Below are 17,440 nucleotides of genomic sequence, written 5' to 3' on the forward strand. Positions count from 1 at the left end.
TTAAGATGTTTCTAGTAGTATTAGTGAAAGATTACAACACACATTAAAGCATTAGGGAATTATAAAAAAAAATTGTTAATTGTACAACTAAATAAATTCAAAGTTGAAATGTACTGTGTAACTATAAAGTTTTAAGACTCAATGCCCCCCAAAAGGTGTCTGTGAGTAATCAGGTGGAATTTGCATTGGGTCCTCAAGTGTTTATAGGAGTGGGATAATTGGGCAAAATAAAAAAAGTGACGGAACATTCCAGGCAGGGGACATAGGCTGAACAAAGTTTCAAGAACAGTGAAAAATCTGCTAAATGTGGGAGAGAGTGAGGAGACTACCAATCCCAGAAATTTAATCTAAAAAAGTGATGCAGTCATTAACAAATGTAATCTCCAGTTTTGGGCTCACATGTCAGTTTTGGCGGGGACATTTTGGAGGTGGTGATAATCTCTTTGGAATAATATACAACAACCTTTTGTAAAAAAGCCAAAATATTGTAACTAACAGTAAATTTCTCTGTTAATGTGTTGGCAGAATTATTCCTTCTTGTAGAAGAAGTGGGTAAGATTGAGTTTGTGCTTGAGTTTGAGGATCACCTGGGAGGTGCTGTGTGAGCCTACAAATCAGGAGAGAAAAGGAACGGCAGGGAGAGAAGGAGGGAAGAAGAGAGAAAAGGAGGCAGCAGTGATGAGGATCCTCAGGGTTTCGGAGCGCACAGATTTCCTAGCACTGTCTGCCCTCTGTTTTCCTCCCGTTTAGTTCTCTGCTATCCGCCTCCCCCTCGATCACACATCGGCAATGCTACTGCCCTTGTGGGGTTCAGGGAGCAGGCATTTTGGAGACATCATTAGAACTGCTCTGTAATCACTGTAATCAAACATGGCCAAATTGTGACCTTTAAAGATTTACATAACAATTACAGTGGGCTTTTCAGGTAGCTATTAAACTTCATTTTTTTTTTTTTTTTTACTCATAATTTAAGCATTTTTTCCTCCCTGTTTAAAAAACATGAACCAGGGTTGACAATTATCCTTTTTAACAGGAAAAAGAAAGCAACTCAACTTGGGATGAGAGTGAAGAAAGAAATCTCTATGAAGGCTTGATGAATGTGTTCCCTGCTGATTACAACCCGATCATGTTTACTGAGGAAGAGTCTGGAAAACTGCAGGTGCTGTCAAAGCTCTTAGCCGTTATCCGCGAACTTCGTCCTGCTGAAAAGTAAGAGCGCGGTTTAATAAACCGCTTCTGTGTGCTTATGGATTTCAGCTTAGACCATGTCCTTACTCCCTTCCCTCACTGCCTCTTTTTGAAAAAAAGAAAACATTAAAAACAAGTTGTTTTCTTTTTTGGGAGCATGGTCAGCTCCTAGTCTTTTATAAACCTGCCATTACCAATGTGCCTGTAAGTTTTTATCTAAGAAAAACTAAATGTAAAGTAAATACCTATATTTAAAAAACCCTAGAGACGTCTTTTGATATGTAACACCTAACTTGTTTCTTTTTTTTTTTAATTTTCTGTTTTTAAATTTGTTTATTTTTGGCTGTGTTGGGTCTTCAACGCTGCACGGGCTTTCTCTAGTTGCAGCGAGCAGGGGCTTCTCTCTCGTTGCGGTGCATGGGCGTCTCATTGCGGTGCCTCCTCTGGTTGGCACCTAGGGCCATGGGTCCTAGGGCGTGCAGGCTTCAGTAGCTGGGCACGTGGGCTCAGTGGTTGCAGCTTCCAGGCTCTAGAGCGAAGGCTCAATGGTTGTGGTGCCCTGGCTTAGTTACTCCGCAGGATGTGGGATCTTTCTGCATCAGGGATCGAACCCGTGTCTCCTACCTTGGCAGGTGAATGCTTTACCACTGAGCGACCAGGGAAGCCCCTAACTCATTTCTTTATCTCTTTAAGAATCCTCTTTCTGTCCTTAAATGTTGATACTCCTGAGGACATTCTCTTCAGCCACCTTCTCACTCTAAAGATCCTTCCTGCCTTAGTTCTATTCCCCTAGTTTCAGCTGTCAGCCATATAGTGTTGATTCGAAATCTGTATCTCTAGTTCAAGCCTCAATTAATGGACTCTAAATCTGTCTGGATCTCAGCCTTCTCATGTACCAAACCAGCTTCATCACTTTGCCATTGCAAGCCTAAATCTTTCTTCACTGTTCCTTGGCATGATGAATGGTACCATATGCAAAGAAAACGCTTTCATCATTCCAGACTCACTTTTCTCCTGCACTTTCCAGTGTCATCAGTCACCACATTCTATTGCTTTTATTTCTTCATCTCAGGAATCCATTTGCTTTCTGGTACCAAGAATTTTTTTAGCACCTGTTTTGAGTTTTATTGTAAATATTTTTAAAAATTTATTAAAAAAAATTTATTTTTGAGGTCTGGTTGGATTGCACTGCTGTGTTAAATTACTGCTGTTCACAACCAAGATTTTTGTTTTGAGTCTTGTAATTACAATTGGATTGTGGTGGTCTCATATAAACTGTGTTCCTCTGACTTTCAATCCCATTGCATATCATTGTGCCCTAAAATGTATATTTTTAAAAATACAAATGTGAACACGTTACTCCTTTTCTTAAAAATCATTCAAAGATTCCCAGTTGCCGTCCAGAAATTTCTAAACTCTATAGCACGTTGATCAAGACTCTTCATGACATGGTGGTACCTCCTTTTCCAGCCTTATCCCTCTTGACTCATTCACACTTTCAAGTTGTCCAATTATACCAGAATCTATTTGCAGAACCTACAATTTGCTCTGCTTCTCACCTCTGTTCTTACCTGTTGCAGGTTCCTATGCCTGAAGTACCCCTACTTCTCATTCTTCTGGCTGACTTTCTCTTAAGACTCAGGTCAGAAGCTTTCTCCTCTTGGAAGCCCCTGGCCTCATACTGAGTTAGCGGCCCCTCATCTGTACTCCCCTAGCGTCATGTACCTGCCTCTGATGGAGCTCTTCTCATGTTATACTGTCGTCAGTAGTTCTCGTCTATGTCAGCACCTGTAGTGCAGGGACTGTGTCTTAATTATCCTTGTACGAGATATTCAAACTTTTTGAATGCAAAAATACAGAGAAAAGTTTGCAAAATAGTAATTATATTTAATTGTCAAGGAGTCTGCTTCACCTCTTTGGAGTATTAACAGTGTCATTTGCTTTTTTCATAATACTGAAGTGACTAAGGAAACTTTCTATGAACTCTTTAATACAGTTTGATTAAAATGTTTTATTGGATGATATTTTATATATACTAGTGTGTCCACAATAAACTGTGGAAAATTCTGAAAGAGTTACCAGACCACCTGACCTGCCTCTTGAGAAACCTGTATGCAGGTCAGGAAGCAACAGTTAGAACTGGACATGGAACAACAGACTGGTTCCAAATAGGAAAAGGAGTACATCAAGGCTGTATATTGTCACCCTGCTTATTTAACTTATATGCAGAGTACATCATGAAAAATTCTGGGCTGGAAGAAGCACAGCCTGGAATCATTGCTGGGAGAAATATCAGTAACCTCAGATATGAAGATGACACCACCCTTATGGCAGAAAGTGAAGAGGAACTAAAAAGCCTCTTGATGAAAGTGAAAGAGAGTGAAAAAGTTGGCTTAAAGCTCAACATTCAGAAAACTAAGATCATGGCATCTGGTCCAATCACTTCATGGGAAATAGATGAGGAAACAGTGGAAACAGTGTCAGACTTTATTTTTTTGGGCTCCAAAATCATTGCAGATGGTGATTGCAGCCATGAAATTAAAAGACGCTTACTTCTTGGAATGAAAATTATGACCAACCTAGATAGCATGTTAAAAAGCAGAGACATTACTTTGCCAACAAAGGTCTGTCTAGTCAAGGCTATGGTCTTTCCAGTGGTCATGTATGGATGTGAGAGTTGGACTGTGAAGAATGCTGAGCACCGAAAAATTGATGCTTTTGAACTGTGGTGTTGGAGAAGACTCTTGAGAGTCCCTTGGACTGCAAGGAGATCCAACCAGTCCATCCTAAAGGAAATCAGTCCTGGGTGTTCATTGGAAGGACTGATGCTGAAGCTGAAACTCCAATCCTTTGGCCACTTCATGCGAAGAGTTGACTCATTGGAAAAGACCCTGATGCTGGGAGGAATTGGGGGCAGGAAGAGAAGGGGACGAGAGAGGATGAGATGGCTGGATGGCATCACCGACTTGCTGGACATGAGTTTGAGTAAACTCTGGGAGTTTGTGATGGACAGGGAGGCCTGGCATGCTGCGATTCATGGGGTCGCAAAGAGTCGGACACGACTGAGTGACTGAACTGAACTGAAGTGTGTAACCACCTGTCTAATTTCTGTCTTCATGAATCTGATTACTGTAGGTACCTTATATAAGTGAAATCATACGATGTTTTGTCTTTTTATGACTAGCTTATTCTACTTAGTGTAATGTCCTCAAAGTTCATCCATGTTCTATCATGTGTCAGAATTTCTTTCCTTTTTAAGGCTGAATAATATTCCACTGTATGTATGTGATACTTTGTTTACCCATTCATCTGCCTATGGATGATTGGGTTGCTTCCACCTTTTGGCTATTGTGCATAATGTTGCTGTGAACATGAGTGAATCAATGTCTTTTTGAGACCATGTTTTTGATTCCTTTGGATACATATCCAGAAATAGAATTGTTGGATCATAGGATAATTCTCTTTTTAATTTTTTAAGGAACCTGCATACTCTTTTTTTGCACCATTTTATATTCTCAACAAGAGTGCACAAAGATTCTAATTTCTCAACAGCCTCACCAATGTTGCTATTTTCTGTTTTGTTTTTGATGTCCTAATGGATGTAAGATGATATTTCATTTGGTTTTGATTTGCATTTCCTTAGTAATTAATGGGGGCTTTCCAAATGGCACAGTGGTAAAGAGTCTGCCTGCCAATGCAAGAGATGTAAGAGATGTGTGTTTGATCCCTGGGTTGGGAAGATCTCTTGGAGTAGGAAATGGCAACCCACTCCAGTATTTTTACCTGGAAAATTCCATGTACAGAGGAACCTGGCAGGCTACAGTCCATGGGGTCGTAAAGAGTTGGACACAACTGAGCGACTAAGTGCACCTATGCACCCACACATACACAGTAATTAGTGATGTTGGGCATCTTTTGATGTACTTGTTGACCATCTGTGTATTTTCTTTGGAGGATGTCAAATCCTGTGCCCATTTTTTAATTGGGTTGGTTTTTTGTTGTTGTTGCTGAGTTGTAGCCTTTTTTTTTTTTCTTATATGGCCAATTGGATATAGAGGTCAGATTTTCCACAGCTGAACTGCCTATGTACAAGCATCTCCTAAACCTTTAAAATATGTAGCTATAAGTTGCTCACAGTGTTTGATTTCAGGGATAGTATTACTGTGTGTACTTGGTCTACTGTACCCTCATTAACTGGAACCAGGTAGCTGTGTTTTAGGTCTACAGGCTACACTCTTTCACAGTGCTTTTGTGTATATTAAGATTAATTAGAACTCCTGACTTGTCTGGATGGTGGCCCTTATATGGAATTTCTAAAAAAAATACATCAAAATTTAAAAAGTTCCTCTTCTCTCTTGGTTGCATTCATGCATGGCTTGAAACCTAGTGAGCAGAGTTCATGCTGAATTCCAACCCCCATACATCTTGGTTGGACACTCTTGTGCCGGGTACACCTTGTACTGTACCTCACATGGCAGTCTTCCTGCAGATTTCACCTGCTTTTAGGGACACTAAAGTAATCATAAAAATACTGTCCTTATTTGAAAGTGTTATGTTTGTGGAGGAGGGGGAGCTTTCAACCTATGAAAGGGGATTGTCCAAGACTCCTTACCAAGATAATCACTGCTCCCATCAATCTACATCTAGTCTTCTAAGAACTTGTTGGGGAAAAATATTCTAAACCAGACTTCCTCCAGTCCAGTAAAGCTGTATCAGAAAAACTATGTTTAGATAATGTTATTCATCCACACAATAGTATTGAAAGGGCAAAAAATGACTGAAACATTAGTACTGGAGTGTTCTTCCTATACTACTAACAATAGTAATAATGTTGTCCCTATGTTAGTACAGGCAGAGTCTTTTTATAGGAATGTTGGTAGATTACAAAAATGGTCTCAAGTTCTCCCTCCCCCCATCCTTGTCCCTTTGTTGTGTAACTTTGGGTCATCTCGCATTCTGACTCTGAGCTCAGCCACCTGACTTGGATCGGCCCATGAGATGCTGGCAAATGTGGCAGCACAGGGGGCTTGAAAAGGTCTTGTGCACTGGGGCTTGCCCGCCCTCGGGGTTCCTGGAACCTTTTTGTCACCATGTGAAGAAGCCTGGGCTAGCCTGCTAGAGGATGAGAGACGTGAGAAACTCAGACTTGCATTTTGGTTTGTTGCTATATCTCTGCCTTCTAGAGTTCCCTGATCTAAGTTTCTTTGATTTACTTTCCACAGAGAGTAAGTATTCTAGTTGAGAAAGCGAAGTCAACTTGTTTCATGGGAGTAGGACCTGGTTCTACTTGCTTTTGCTCTTGTAATGGCTGCAGTCTAAACCCCTTCCTTCTGCGCTGCCTTTGCAAGATGTGGCTGTGTGAATGAGCTTGTATCTCCCTCTGTGGGCACTTAGGTTTCACTCCTAAACAGGTCACCATTCCACTACTCTCTGTTTTCGTATATAAATCTCTGCTTGTTTCATCAAAGGTAGAGTTTGTGTTTCTTATTCTCCTGCTGTTCTTAGGGTGACTTAAGAAAGGTAACGAAAGCAGAACGGCGTTTACTCCGTTATCTTTATACTGAAAGTCTCTTAGATTTCTTTTTTTTCCATTTATTTTTATTAGTTGGAGGCTAATTACTTTACAGTATTGTAGTGGTTTTTGTTACACATTGACATGAATCAGCCATGGATTTACATGTATTCCCTATCCCAATCCCCCTCCCACTTCCCTCTCTACCCGATCCCTCTGGGTAGATTTCTTTTTTTTTGCCACACCATGTGCCTTGTGGGATCCCAGCTCCCCAACCAGGGATTGAACCCATGCCTTTGGCAGTGAAAGCACAGAGTCCTAACCACCGGACCTCCAGGGAATTCCCTCTTAGATATTGACTTTAAACTGGAATTTGAAAGAAAATCTATGTTTAAATTATACAAAGTTCTGTTGGTTATTCTATAAATATCAATGATAATATTAGTATTTTTCTCTAAAAAATTCAAATACTGCTTCTAAGTTGTATATGAAGATTCTTTCTTTTTGATTAACAGAGTTGTGTTGGTATCCAACTATACACGAACCTTGGATATTTTACAAGAAGTCTGCAAGCGTCATGGATATACTTATACAAGACTTGATGGACAGACCCCAATCTCTCAAAGGCAGAAAATTGTTGATGGCTTTAATAGTAAATACTCTTCTGATTTTATTTTTTTGTTAAGTTCAAAAGCTGGTGGTGTGGGGCTTAACCTTATTGGAGGATCTCACTTAATCCTCTATGACATTGATTGGAATCCAGCTACTGATATCCAGGTAGGACTGTTTCTATATTAAACAAACATTATCGAATGCTGAAGGGGGATATGGTGCCTGTGGCGATATGAGGGTGATGATGAAGTATAATAACTGCTGCATATTCAGCCTTTATTTTGTAAAAATAAGCATTCTACTAAATGCTTTACATCTGTTTAATCCTCACAGTAGTCTTAAGTGTGCGTGTTGTAAGCTCTGTTTTGCAGATGACGGTATGGACGCTTGTTCCAGGTCACGAAGCTTGTAAGAGGCAGAGCCAGGATTGATACCCAAGCCTGTGTCTCCAGGCCCTACTTGACTCTGTAGTTAGTTGAGTCTTCAGGATGCTCATGACCGTCAGGGGACGGCAGTAAGGTGTTACGGGTGCCAGGATCGGTGTTTGTGCAGGGTATAGTGAAGATACAAAATTAGCTTACTTAGGAAAATATTTCAGTAGCGGCCTTCGGTTTTCTTCAGAGTATAGTCCATCTTCACGGATTTTGAGGTTTCTACCTATAGATTTGCACCTCACCTGGTAGCTGTGTTAGGGGACTGGGAGACAACCCTCAGGTTCAGTGATTCACTAGAAGGACTCACAGAATCAAGGAAAGCAGTTACATTCAAGTCAGGGTTTATTACAGTGAAAGGATACAGAGTAAAATCAGCACAGGTGAAAGGTACATAGGGCAGAGTCCAGGAGAGACCAGGTACAAGCTTCCAGTTTTCCTTTCCCTATGGAATTGTATGGACAACACTTAATTTTCCTAGCATCAGTGAGTGACAACACCCATGGAATTTTGTCAACCAGAGAAGTTCACTTAAGCCTTGATGTCTAGATTTTTTGTTGGACGTAGGTCATGTAGGCACGGATACCTCTGTGATTGGCCTCTGCAAAGGTCAGACTGGCCCAAGTCCCCACCTAAATCACATCGTTAATGTAAACAACTTGATGTGGCCCAAGACCCCAGGTAACCTAAGATGCTTTTATCAGGCAGGATATTCTAGGGGTTTTCAGAAGCTGCTTGAGGGCCAGAATTTCCTTTGGAATGTTCGGGGTTTGAACATTAACCTTTTACTAAATAGCATTACTGATAAATCCTAAAACCTCAGGGATCTGCCTAGAGCCTGAGCTGATTGCAGGTATCCTAGGGTTCCTTAGAGGTGAATCATTAGCCTTTTGGACCGAGAATAAACCCTCCATGCCCATGCTATACTTGTTTCATTGCATTCTTACTTCCTAAACTTGCTATCCCATTTTTTTTTTTTTTTTTTGATGCAAATAGACCCTCTCACTGTTGCCTGGCACCCTGTAGTTATTTTACAGTACCATAGCGAGTGTTCATTCATCCCTTTCTTTAACTCGGGGGAAAAAAAAATTGAAGTGGAGAATGCTTAGGTATGTCTGGGCTTTGGTTTTTGAAGCTGTAAGTGAAACGTAGAATTCCTAGTCTTAAATTTATGAATACAAGTTGTTTGTGTGGAGAAGGTTATTAGTTTCTATTGTACTCTGAGTTCTCATTTATTTTCTACAGGCAATGTCTAGAGTGTGGAGAGATGGTCAGAAGCACCCTGTACATATTTACAGACTCCTAACCACAGGTAGTAACCCTCCAGTATGAAAAAAGATGTATTCTCTTTGAGTAAATAAAGGTGTTTTGTGTGTTAAACTTCAGTACCAGGAATATTGGTAGCTATTTGTTAGCTAGTATAGTAATAAACGTATCTTACCCTACCAAAATGACAGATGTAAACATCTGAAGGAAATCTAATGAATGTTTTCTCTTCAGGCACAATAGAGGAAAAGATCTATCAAAGACAGATCAGTAAACAAGGTCTTTCTGGGGCAGTTGTAGACCTAGCCAAGACATCTGATCATATTCAGTTTTCAGTGGAAGAACTTAAAAACTTGTTTACATTGCATGAAAGTTCACATTGCGTTACTCATGACCTGCTTGACTGTGAATGTACAGGAGAAAATCATACAGGTTAGTTGTATTTTAATTTTGTTATGATGAAGTTAATTGGTCTCTCTTTAGCAGTTGAAAATATTTAAAAACAGAATGACTGAAATATTGATCACTTGCATATATTAGTTTTATTTTTTCTTCAGGTCTTAGGGCAGCTGTGACATGGGTATTTGAGGAAAAAAATTTTTTTTGGCCCTTTTTTTTTTTAATTGGAGGATAATTGCTTTCCAGTGTCGTGTTGGTTTCCGCTGTATGACTCAGCTATAAGTGTACTATATCCCCTCCCTCCTGGGCCGCCCTCTCATCCCCTCCCCACCCCACCCCCGGGTCATCCCAGAGCTCCCAGCTGAGATGCCTGTGCGGTCCAGCTGCTTCCCGCTTAGCTGTTCCACACGTGGCAGTGTTTATCTGTCAGTGCTGCTCTCGCAGCTCATACCCGCCCGCTCCTTCCCCAGCCGTGTCCATGTCTGTTCTCTACGTCTGTGTCTCTGCTCCCGTCCTGCACATAGGTTCATCAGTACTATTTTTCTAGATCCCATGTGTATGCATTAATATACGATATTTTTCTCTTTTTAACTTAACTTCACCCTGTATAACAAGCTTCAGTTTCATCCACCTCACTTCAACTGACTCACATTTCTTCCTCTTTATGGCTGAGTAACATTCCATTGTATATATGTGCCACAACTTCTTTTATGTCAGGGGATGTCTAGGTGACCTCCATGTCCCGGCTCTTGAAAATAGTGCTGCCGTGAACACTGGGGTATATGTGACTTTTTGAATTATGGTTTTCTCAAGGTTTATGCCCAGTAGTGGGATTGCTGGGTCATATGGTAGTTGAATTCCTAGTTTTTTAAAGGAATAGTGGCTGTATCAATTTGCTTTCCCACCAACAGTGCAAGAGGACTCCCTTTTCTCCACATCCTCTCCAGCATTTATTGTCTGTAGATTTTTTTGATGATGGCTGTTCTGACCAGTGTGAGGTGATACCTCATTGTAGTTTTGGTTTGCATTTCTCTAATAATCAGCAGTGTTGAGTATCTTTTCATGTGTTTGTCTTCTTTGGAGAAATGTTTGTTTAGGTCTTCCACCCATTTTTTTGATTGGATTATTTGTTTTCTGATACTGAGCTGCTTAAACTGCTTGTATGTTTTGGAGATTAATCCTTTGTCAGTTGCTTTGTTTGCAATTATTTTTTAACATTCTGAGGGTTGTCTTTTTGTTTATAGTTTCCTTTTGCTTTTAATTAGATCCTTTAGTTTATTTTTATTTCCATTATTCTAGGAGCAAAAATTTTAATTAGAACCCTGTTAGTTCTCTCAATTTAGCCTATTCAGAATCAATTGTGGAAAATCGGACTTATTTAGTAAAAATCATTCAAATCCTGGTGATAATGATTTAAGAATTAGAGGAATGTTTTTAATCCTTATTTCTGTTTCACACACACACACAAACACGACAGGCTAATCCTGCTGTTTATTTTTGTGTACCACTCACTTCTGATGAGGTCATACTTTCCGGACAGTACGCCCGAGCCACCCTACTTCTCAGCACTTCACACGCTGCTTGTGCTGCTTAAATGAGGCTGAGAGTGTCAGCCCTCCAGAATGAACACTATTCAGATAGGCACTCGACTGGAAGTAGTACTTGAGCAAGCAGTGTCTGGAAGTTGGAAGTCACTTGATAATTGTATTGAGATGAGTTTAAGAAGTGAAACTGTATAAGACTAGCATGAAATAATTTATACTTTATATAGTCAACATTAATCTCCTCTATTGTATGTTTTTTCCATTTTAGTGATTTCTACTCTAATTATTTCTTTTCTTTTGCCCTGTATTTATCTAATTTTTTCCCTTATTTTCTAAAGTTAAATCCTTAGCTTAATGACTTTCAGTCTTCTTTTCTAAAATGGGTATTAAGGCTGTAAATTTTCTACTAAGTTGAATCTCATGATTTTGATATGCCATCTTTTTATTTTTCAGTTCTAAATATTTTTTATTTTCCAGTTCTAAATATTTTTTATTTTCCATTATGATTTCTTCTTTGACTCATGAGGTATTTAAAAGTATGTTTTAAAGTGTATTTTAGTTTTTGTCATTGAATTCTGGCTACTGCACTGTAGTCCCAAGTATGGTCTGCATGATATTGATTCTTTGGCAACTATAGAGACTTGGTGTATGGCCTGGTGTGTTCAGTTAATAAATGTTTCCCTTGTGCATGAAAATCATTTGTATTCTCTTAATTACTTAGTTTAGAGCTCTGCCATATTAGTCAAATTTTCTGTTACCAAATTATTTTTTTCTTATTTTAAAGATTTAAAAATTTACTAATTTAACTGGAAAATTGGCAGTGTTTACATATGAAAGCTATTGGAAAGTATAAAATGTATATGGTGGAAACACTTCCTTCTGTAATGCCCTCATCTGTCTCGTTTCTAGTCCTGCTACCCTATAAGAATCCACTGTTACTAGTTTCTTGTGTATCCTAGATGTATTTTTATGCATATTCAAGGAACTCTGAATAAATATTATTGCCCAGTTCCCCCCACCCCCCATAAGGGATAGTGTAGTATATGTAGGATTCTGTACCTTCTGTACCTTTTTCATTTAATAGTATATCATTACAGAAGGAGTTTCCTCATTCTTTTTTCCCCCTCAGTGTATAATCCTCCATTGAATGAATAGACCATATTTATTTATCTAACCTCACAGCCATGTAATTAGGTTCTTTTCAGTCAGTATGCATCTTCATTCATACATCTTTTTCCATATGTTCAAATATCTTGTAAGGTTAATTATCAGTGTTGCTATGTCAGACAATATGTGCATTTGTAATTTTGATAGGTCCTGCTAACGTGCCCTCCACTGGAGTGGAGGTTGTATCATTTATACCCCACCAACAGTATACTATTTCCCCACAGCTTTCCCAATTTAGGATTATCAAATGTTTGGGTTTTTGCCAGTCTGAGAGTAAAAAATGGTTTGTTTGTTTAGTTTTAATTTAATTTAATTTTCTTTTGTTATGAGTGAAGTTGAGAATGTTTTTCTGTGGTTAAGAGCTGTATTTTCTTTATGTGAACCACCTGTTTATAACATTTGCCCATTTTTCCGTTAATAACCTAATTCTTTGTTAGACGTGTCTGTTATTAAGAAATACATTAAATTCTTACAGTATGACAGTGAATTTGTCTGTTTCTCATTGTTCTGTCAATTTTTGCTTTATATATTTTATATGTTGTTTGTGAAATGTTTTCATTATTATTTATATTTATATTATGTAGGGATTGCTTTATCCCTAATGTCTTTTGCTTTCATTTTGTCTTCTGTTAATATATTACACTGACTTTCTCATTGTTAGTATTTATCTGATACTTTTCCCATTCTTTTACATTAAACCTTTCTGTATCATTTTCGGTAACTCTCATTTAAATAGCATGAGCCTGGATTTTCTTTTTTATCTAGTCTGATGTTTTCTTTCAACTAGAGCATTCAGTCTATTTACATTAATTATAATTACTGATATATTTTGATTCATTTCTACTGTCTGTCTTTTCATTTTTTGTTTTTTCCCCCAACAAGGGTCTATTAGTGGTTAAGTCTCTCAGTATTTTTTCAAAGTGTTTTTTCTCTTTCTTAAATTCTTTCTTTGCTGAGTGTACAGTTCTAGTTGATAGGGTTTTTTAATGTTTTGGTTTTTTTTTTCGTCAGTACTTTTGAGGTATTATTCTGCTGTCAAAGCAGCCTTAGCTTTTGTATCTTCTGCTCTGTTTGGTTCTTCTGTCTGTTTTCTAGCACTTGTTAAACTTCTCACCATTCATCTCCTGAGTTTGTTGAGCATCTTTATGATTATTACCTTGAGCTCTTTATTGGGTAGATTGCTTATCTCTTCTTCTCTCAGTACTTCTTCTGGGCTTTCATTTTATTTCCTTGTTTGGAACATATTCTTCTGTCTCCTCATTTTGCCTCTGTGTTTATTTTTGTGTATTAAATAGGTTGGGTTTTTCCTGATGTTGGAGAAGTGGCCTGTGTAGGAGTCACGCAGTGGGGCCCCGCAGCGCACTCCCCTCGGTCACCGGAGCTGTATCTCGGGCGCCCCCTCTGGGGGCTGCGTGGCTCCTTCTGTTGTGGCAGGCAGCCAGAGTGGGTGCCCTGGGAGTTGGAGCCGGTCCCTGGCCTGGCTGGCTGCCAGACTCGCCGCATACGGTGGCTCCAGCCCGTTCACTGGCCGTGCCACGTCCTGGTTCTGTCAGCTGTGTGCCCCAGACGGTCATAGGGGGAGTGTGGCCTACGGGTGGGTGGGGCCAGGTTCCTATTTGTCTAGCTGCTCGGCCTATGGTTTCTGGGACTGGTGTTGGCTTGCTGGTGGGCAGGTAGGCCCCTGGTTCTGCTAGGTTGGAGGGAGAACTTCAAAATGGTGCTCGCCAGCATCAATGCCCTTGTGGGAAGAATGAGCTCCCCGGAATGGCTGTTCCCAGAGGGATTACAGTTAGCTCCTGCTTCTCCAGAAGGCTTTCCAAGATCAGCAAGTGCATCTGACACCGGTTCTTTTCATTCTTTTCAAATCATTGCCTCTGCCCTGGGACTTTTAGCATGTGAGATTTGCATGAGCCTTTTGAGTATGGAGTCTCTTATTTCCTATAGTCCTCTGGCTTCCCCATATGTAATTCCCTCTGGTCTTCAAAGCCAGATTTTTTGGGGGCTCATATTCCCTGTGCAGGAGCCCCAGGCTGGAGAGCTTGATGTGGGCCTCAGGCCCCTTGCTCCTTGGGGAGAACCTCTGCAATTGTGATTATCCTCCCCTTTGTGGGTCACCTTCCCAGGGGGTGGGTCCTGACTGCATCTCTGCCTCTCCTACCCATCTCCTTGTAGTTCCTTCTGTCTTTAATTGTGGAAAATCTCTCCTGTCAGTCTTTGCATCCCTCTCATAAAAAGCTGCAATTTGTAACAATTGCATAGTAGTACTTCTGGTGTGCTCACGGGAGATGGTGAGCTCAGGGCCTTCCTGCTTTGCCATTGTGGCCACTCTGTCATCCTTCAGATCTCAGTAACACAGGTCAGCTTTTCCTGTTGTACATGCTCATAGCCCTCTCTGTCTTAGCTTCATACCCTTAGCTCTATTTGTAATGTGGCTCCATAGTTCCTTATTTCCAGTTTTGAAATCTAGAAAGCTTGAAAGACCAAAAGTTATGGGCCACCCCCTCTGCCCCTCCCGCACCTTCTTCCCTTATAGCTCAGCTGGTAAAGAATCCGCCTGCAATGCGGGAGACCTGGGTTCGATCCCTGGGCTGGGAAGATCCCCTGGAGAATACTGGAGAAGATCCCACTCCAGTATTCTGGCCTGGAGAATTCCATGGACTATATAGGGGTTGCAGAATTGGACACAACTAAGCAACTTTCCCTCACTTCACATTCATAAATTTGCTTCAATCTTATTTGTTGGCAGAAGCCTTAGCTAAATTTATGTGAATTCATCGATGGTCTTTAATCTCTTTTGTACAACTGTTCTTGCCGTAGCTAATTAATGAATTTGATTATGAAGTGTTATCCCACGTTGTTACAATTATATTCTAAATTTGGAAACCTATCTGGCCCCACAGGCTTTTAGATAAGAAATTGTGGACCTATAATACATCTATCTCTCTGGATGATTATTTGTTTAATGTGTAGTTCTCTTGTTAGATCATAAAGTCCTTGAAGTCAGAGGCCATGTCTATTTTTGTTGACCACTTTGGCCCTCTTTGCTCAAATTAGCACATAGTAAACGGTTTATAAATATTTGTAGAAGGAATGAATCAATTGAATTTGCTCATCTTAACATGAACTATGGTAATCAAATATAATAAATCACACAAACTCATTATATAATTAAAAGGTATTGTGTATAATAGAATATTGATTGGCCTCAGGATTTTCTTATTGTTTTACTTTTTTCAGGTGATTCATTGGAAAAATTCCCTGTGTCTAGAAGTTGTCAGCTTGGTCCACATCACCAGAAGTCTGACTCCCTGAAACCTCTCTCCATGTCACAGCTGAAACAGTGGAAACATTTTCCTGGAGATCATTTAAATCTTATAGATCCTTTTCTTGAAAGAATAAGAGAAAATGTATCATTCTTTTTTCAAAATATAACCAATCAAACTATTGCTATATAATGAAGTATTACTTTATGACATTGTTGTGCTTCCCCCTTTAAAAAGTTAATCTAGTAAGTAAATGTACTTTTGGAAAACAAATGGAATTATTTTAATTATAATAATGTATTTTGTTGCACACTATATTATAGTTTTGATACGGTAGTCAAAACTGACTTGTTTAAGGTTTTGTATATGTTCCTAAATATTGACACATTAAAGACATACTTCTGTCATCCTATAATTGTTTATCAATAATTCCATAATTTTTGCACTTTTATTAAGTGCTTTCTAAGGAATTTTCATAGGGAATATTAAAAGGTGAAACACCCAGTTCCTTGTCTTTGGGAAAGCTAAATCGATTAGGAGTTGTAGCCATAGATGTGGTAGACAATTGAAAGCTTTGCTAAGTTTAAACTGTAGCTCAAAGGAGAGGGAGGGTGAGAGACTAAGATAGCAGATGCTGAGATGTGATGTGGTAGTTACTGCAGGGCAGTTTGGGTGAGAATGGTGTGTAGCTTGTGGCAGGATGCGGAGGAGCACTGGACGCTTCAAAGCACTGGTTTCTAATCTGGGACCTCTGACTCCTAGGGGACTGACACGCGGTCTGTAAAGCCATGTCCACCAAGCATTGTATATACACTGGACCATGGTTCAGCTACCATCATGTTGAAGGTTTGTGAGGTAATTGTTGACATTAATGTACAAAACAAGCTTTACAAGACTGAAGTCTGCAAAGAGAAAGGAATTACTCATTCAATTCCAATTAGGGCTCTTGTAATCAGCTTTTGATTCTTTTTAGGGAAATTTCTTTTAGACTGAATATGGTCTTAAGATTTTGAGTAAAGACTCATTATCATCAAATCTGAGTTCTTTAGATCTGTAGTGACATGCCTGGGTGTTTATGGGCTTCCTTAGTAGCTCAGATGGTGAAGAATCTGCTTGTAATGTAGGAGACCCTGGTTCGATTCCTGGATCGGGAAGATCCCCTCGAGAAGGGATAGGCTACCCACTCCAGTATTCTTGGGCTTTACTGGTGGCTCAGATGGTAAAGAATCCAATTGCAATGTGGGAGACCTGGGTTTGATCAGTGGGTTGGAAAGATCCCTTAGAGAAGGGAAAGGCTACCCACTCCAGTATTATTGCCTGGAGAGTCCCCATGGACAGAGAAGTCTGGCAGGCTACAGTCCATGGGATCACAAAGAGTTGGACACGACTGAGTGACTAGACACGGCACGCACATGCATGCCTGGACATTTGTACATCTGTGACTCAAACTGGAATTTTGGGGACCAAGTTTGTCAGAAAGGGAGTAATCAACTAATAAAAATCAAAAATGGCATTTCTGGACTCTGTGTATAGGCTTCTTATGTGAGGCTTAACATATAAAACTGTCTTCAAATGTATCTTGTATCACATTATTCTCAGGTATAAAATCTTTTTTACTAATAAAAATAAATGGGGAAAAAATATTTTTTAAAAGGTAAGAGACTAGCTTCTTTATTGTCTATGTTAATTGTAGTGGACACTAGGGTGTACTGCCCAGGTTGGCCCTTTTAGGATCAGGCTGCTCATTTATCCAACTGTTGGGAGTGTCACCGACGACCACTCATAGCCAAGTCTCTCTCCAAGAAGAGCCCACAGCTGAAAGGAGCTGCCTTATGCAAAGTTCCCCTCCCTCCCCTAGGTGACTGGCGCCCACTGATCTGATGATATAAGGTAGAAAGGCCCAGCCCCTTGCCTCAGTTTGGGACAAGCCTTCAGGACCACTCCAGCTCCAGAGGCCCTCCGTTGAGGCCTGTGTTGTAGCTTCACTGCCGTTCAGCTTGTCTCTGTGTCCAGACCTGCTTCCTTCAGTGCCTTACAGATGTCACTCCTAACAAACTC

At 39.9% G+C, this 17,440-nt stretch overlaps 1 protein-coding gene across 6 annotated transcripts in view; it reads left to right on the forward strand.

Annotated features, from left to right (window-relative positions):
- The window catches only part of RAD54B (RAD54 homolog B), a 118,515-nt gene extending 102,724 nt beyond the window's left edge, over positions 1-15,791 (forward strand). For 5 of the 6 annotated variants that reach the window (XM_043483530.1, XM_043483531.1, XM_043483528.1 and 2 more), the window contains 5 exons: positions 1,034-1,209; positions 7,216-7,477; positions 8,989-9,055; positions 9,244-9,441; positions 15,357-15,791. In XM_043483530.1, coding sequence (XP_043339465.1) covers positions 1,034-1,209; positions 7,216-7,477; positions 8,989-9,055; positions 9,244-9,441; positions 15,357-15,574 — 921 coding nt within the window. In that variant the 3' untranslated portion in view covers positions 15,575-15,791. The remainder of the gene's footprint in view (positions 1-1,033; positions 1,210-7,215; positions 7,478-8,988; positions 9,056-9,243; positions 9,442-15,356) is intronic. The other variant, XM_043483532.1, reaches the window with a different exon arrangement.
- Positions 15,792-17,440: the final 1,649 nt, after the last annotated feature.

This window comes from Cervus canadensis, chromosome 12, assembly GCF_019320065.1.
Source record: "Cervus canadensis isolate Bull #8, Minnesota chromosome 12, ASM1932006v1, whole genome shotgun sequence".
Classification (NCBI taxonomy): Eukaryota; Metazoa; Chordata; class Mammalia; order Artiodactyla; family Cervidae; genus Cervus; species Cervus canadensis.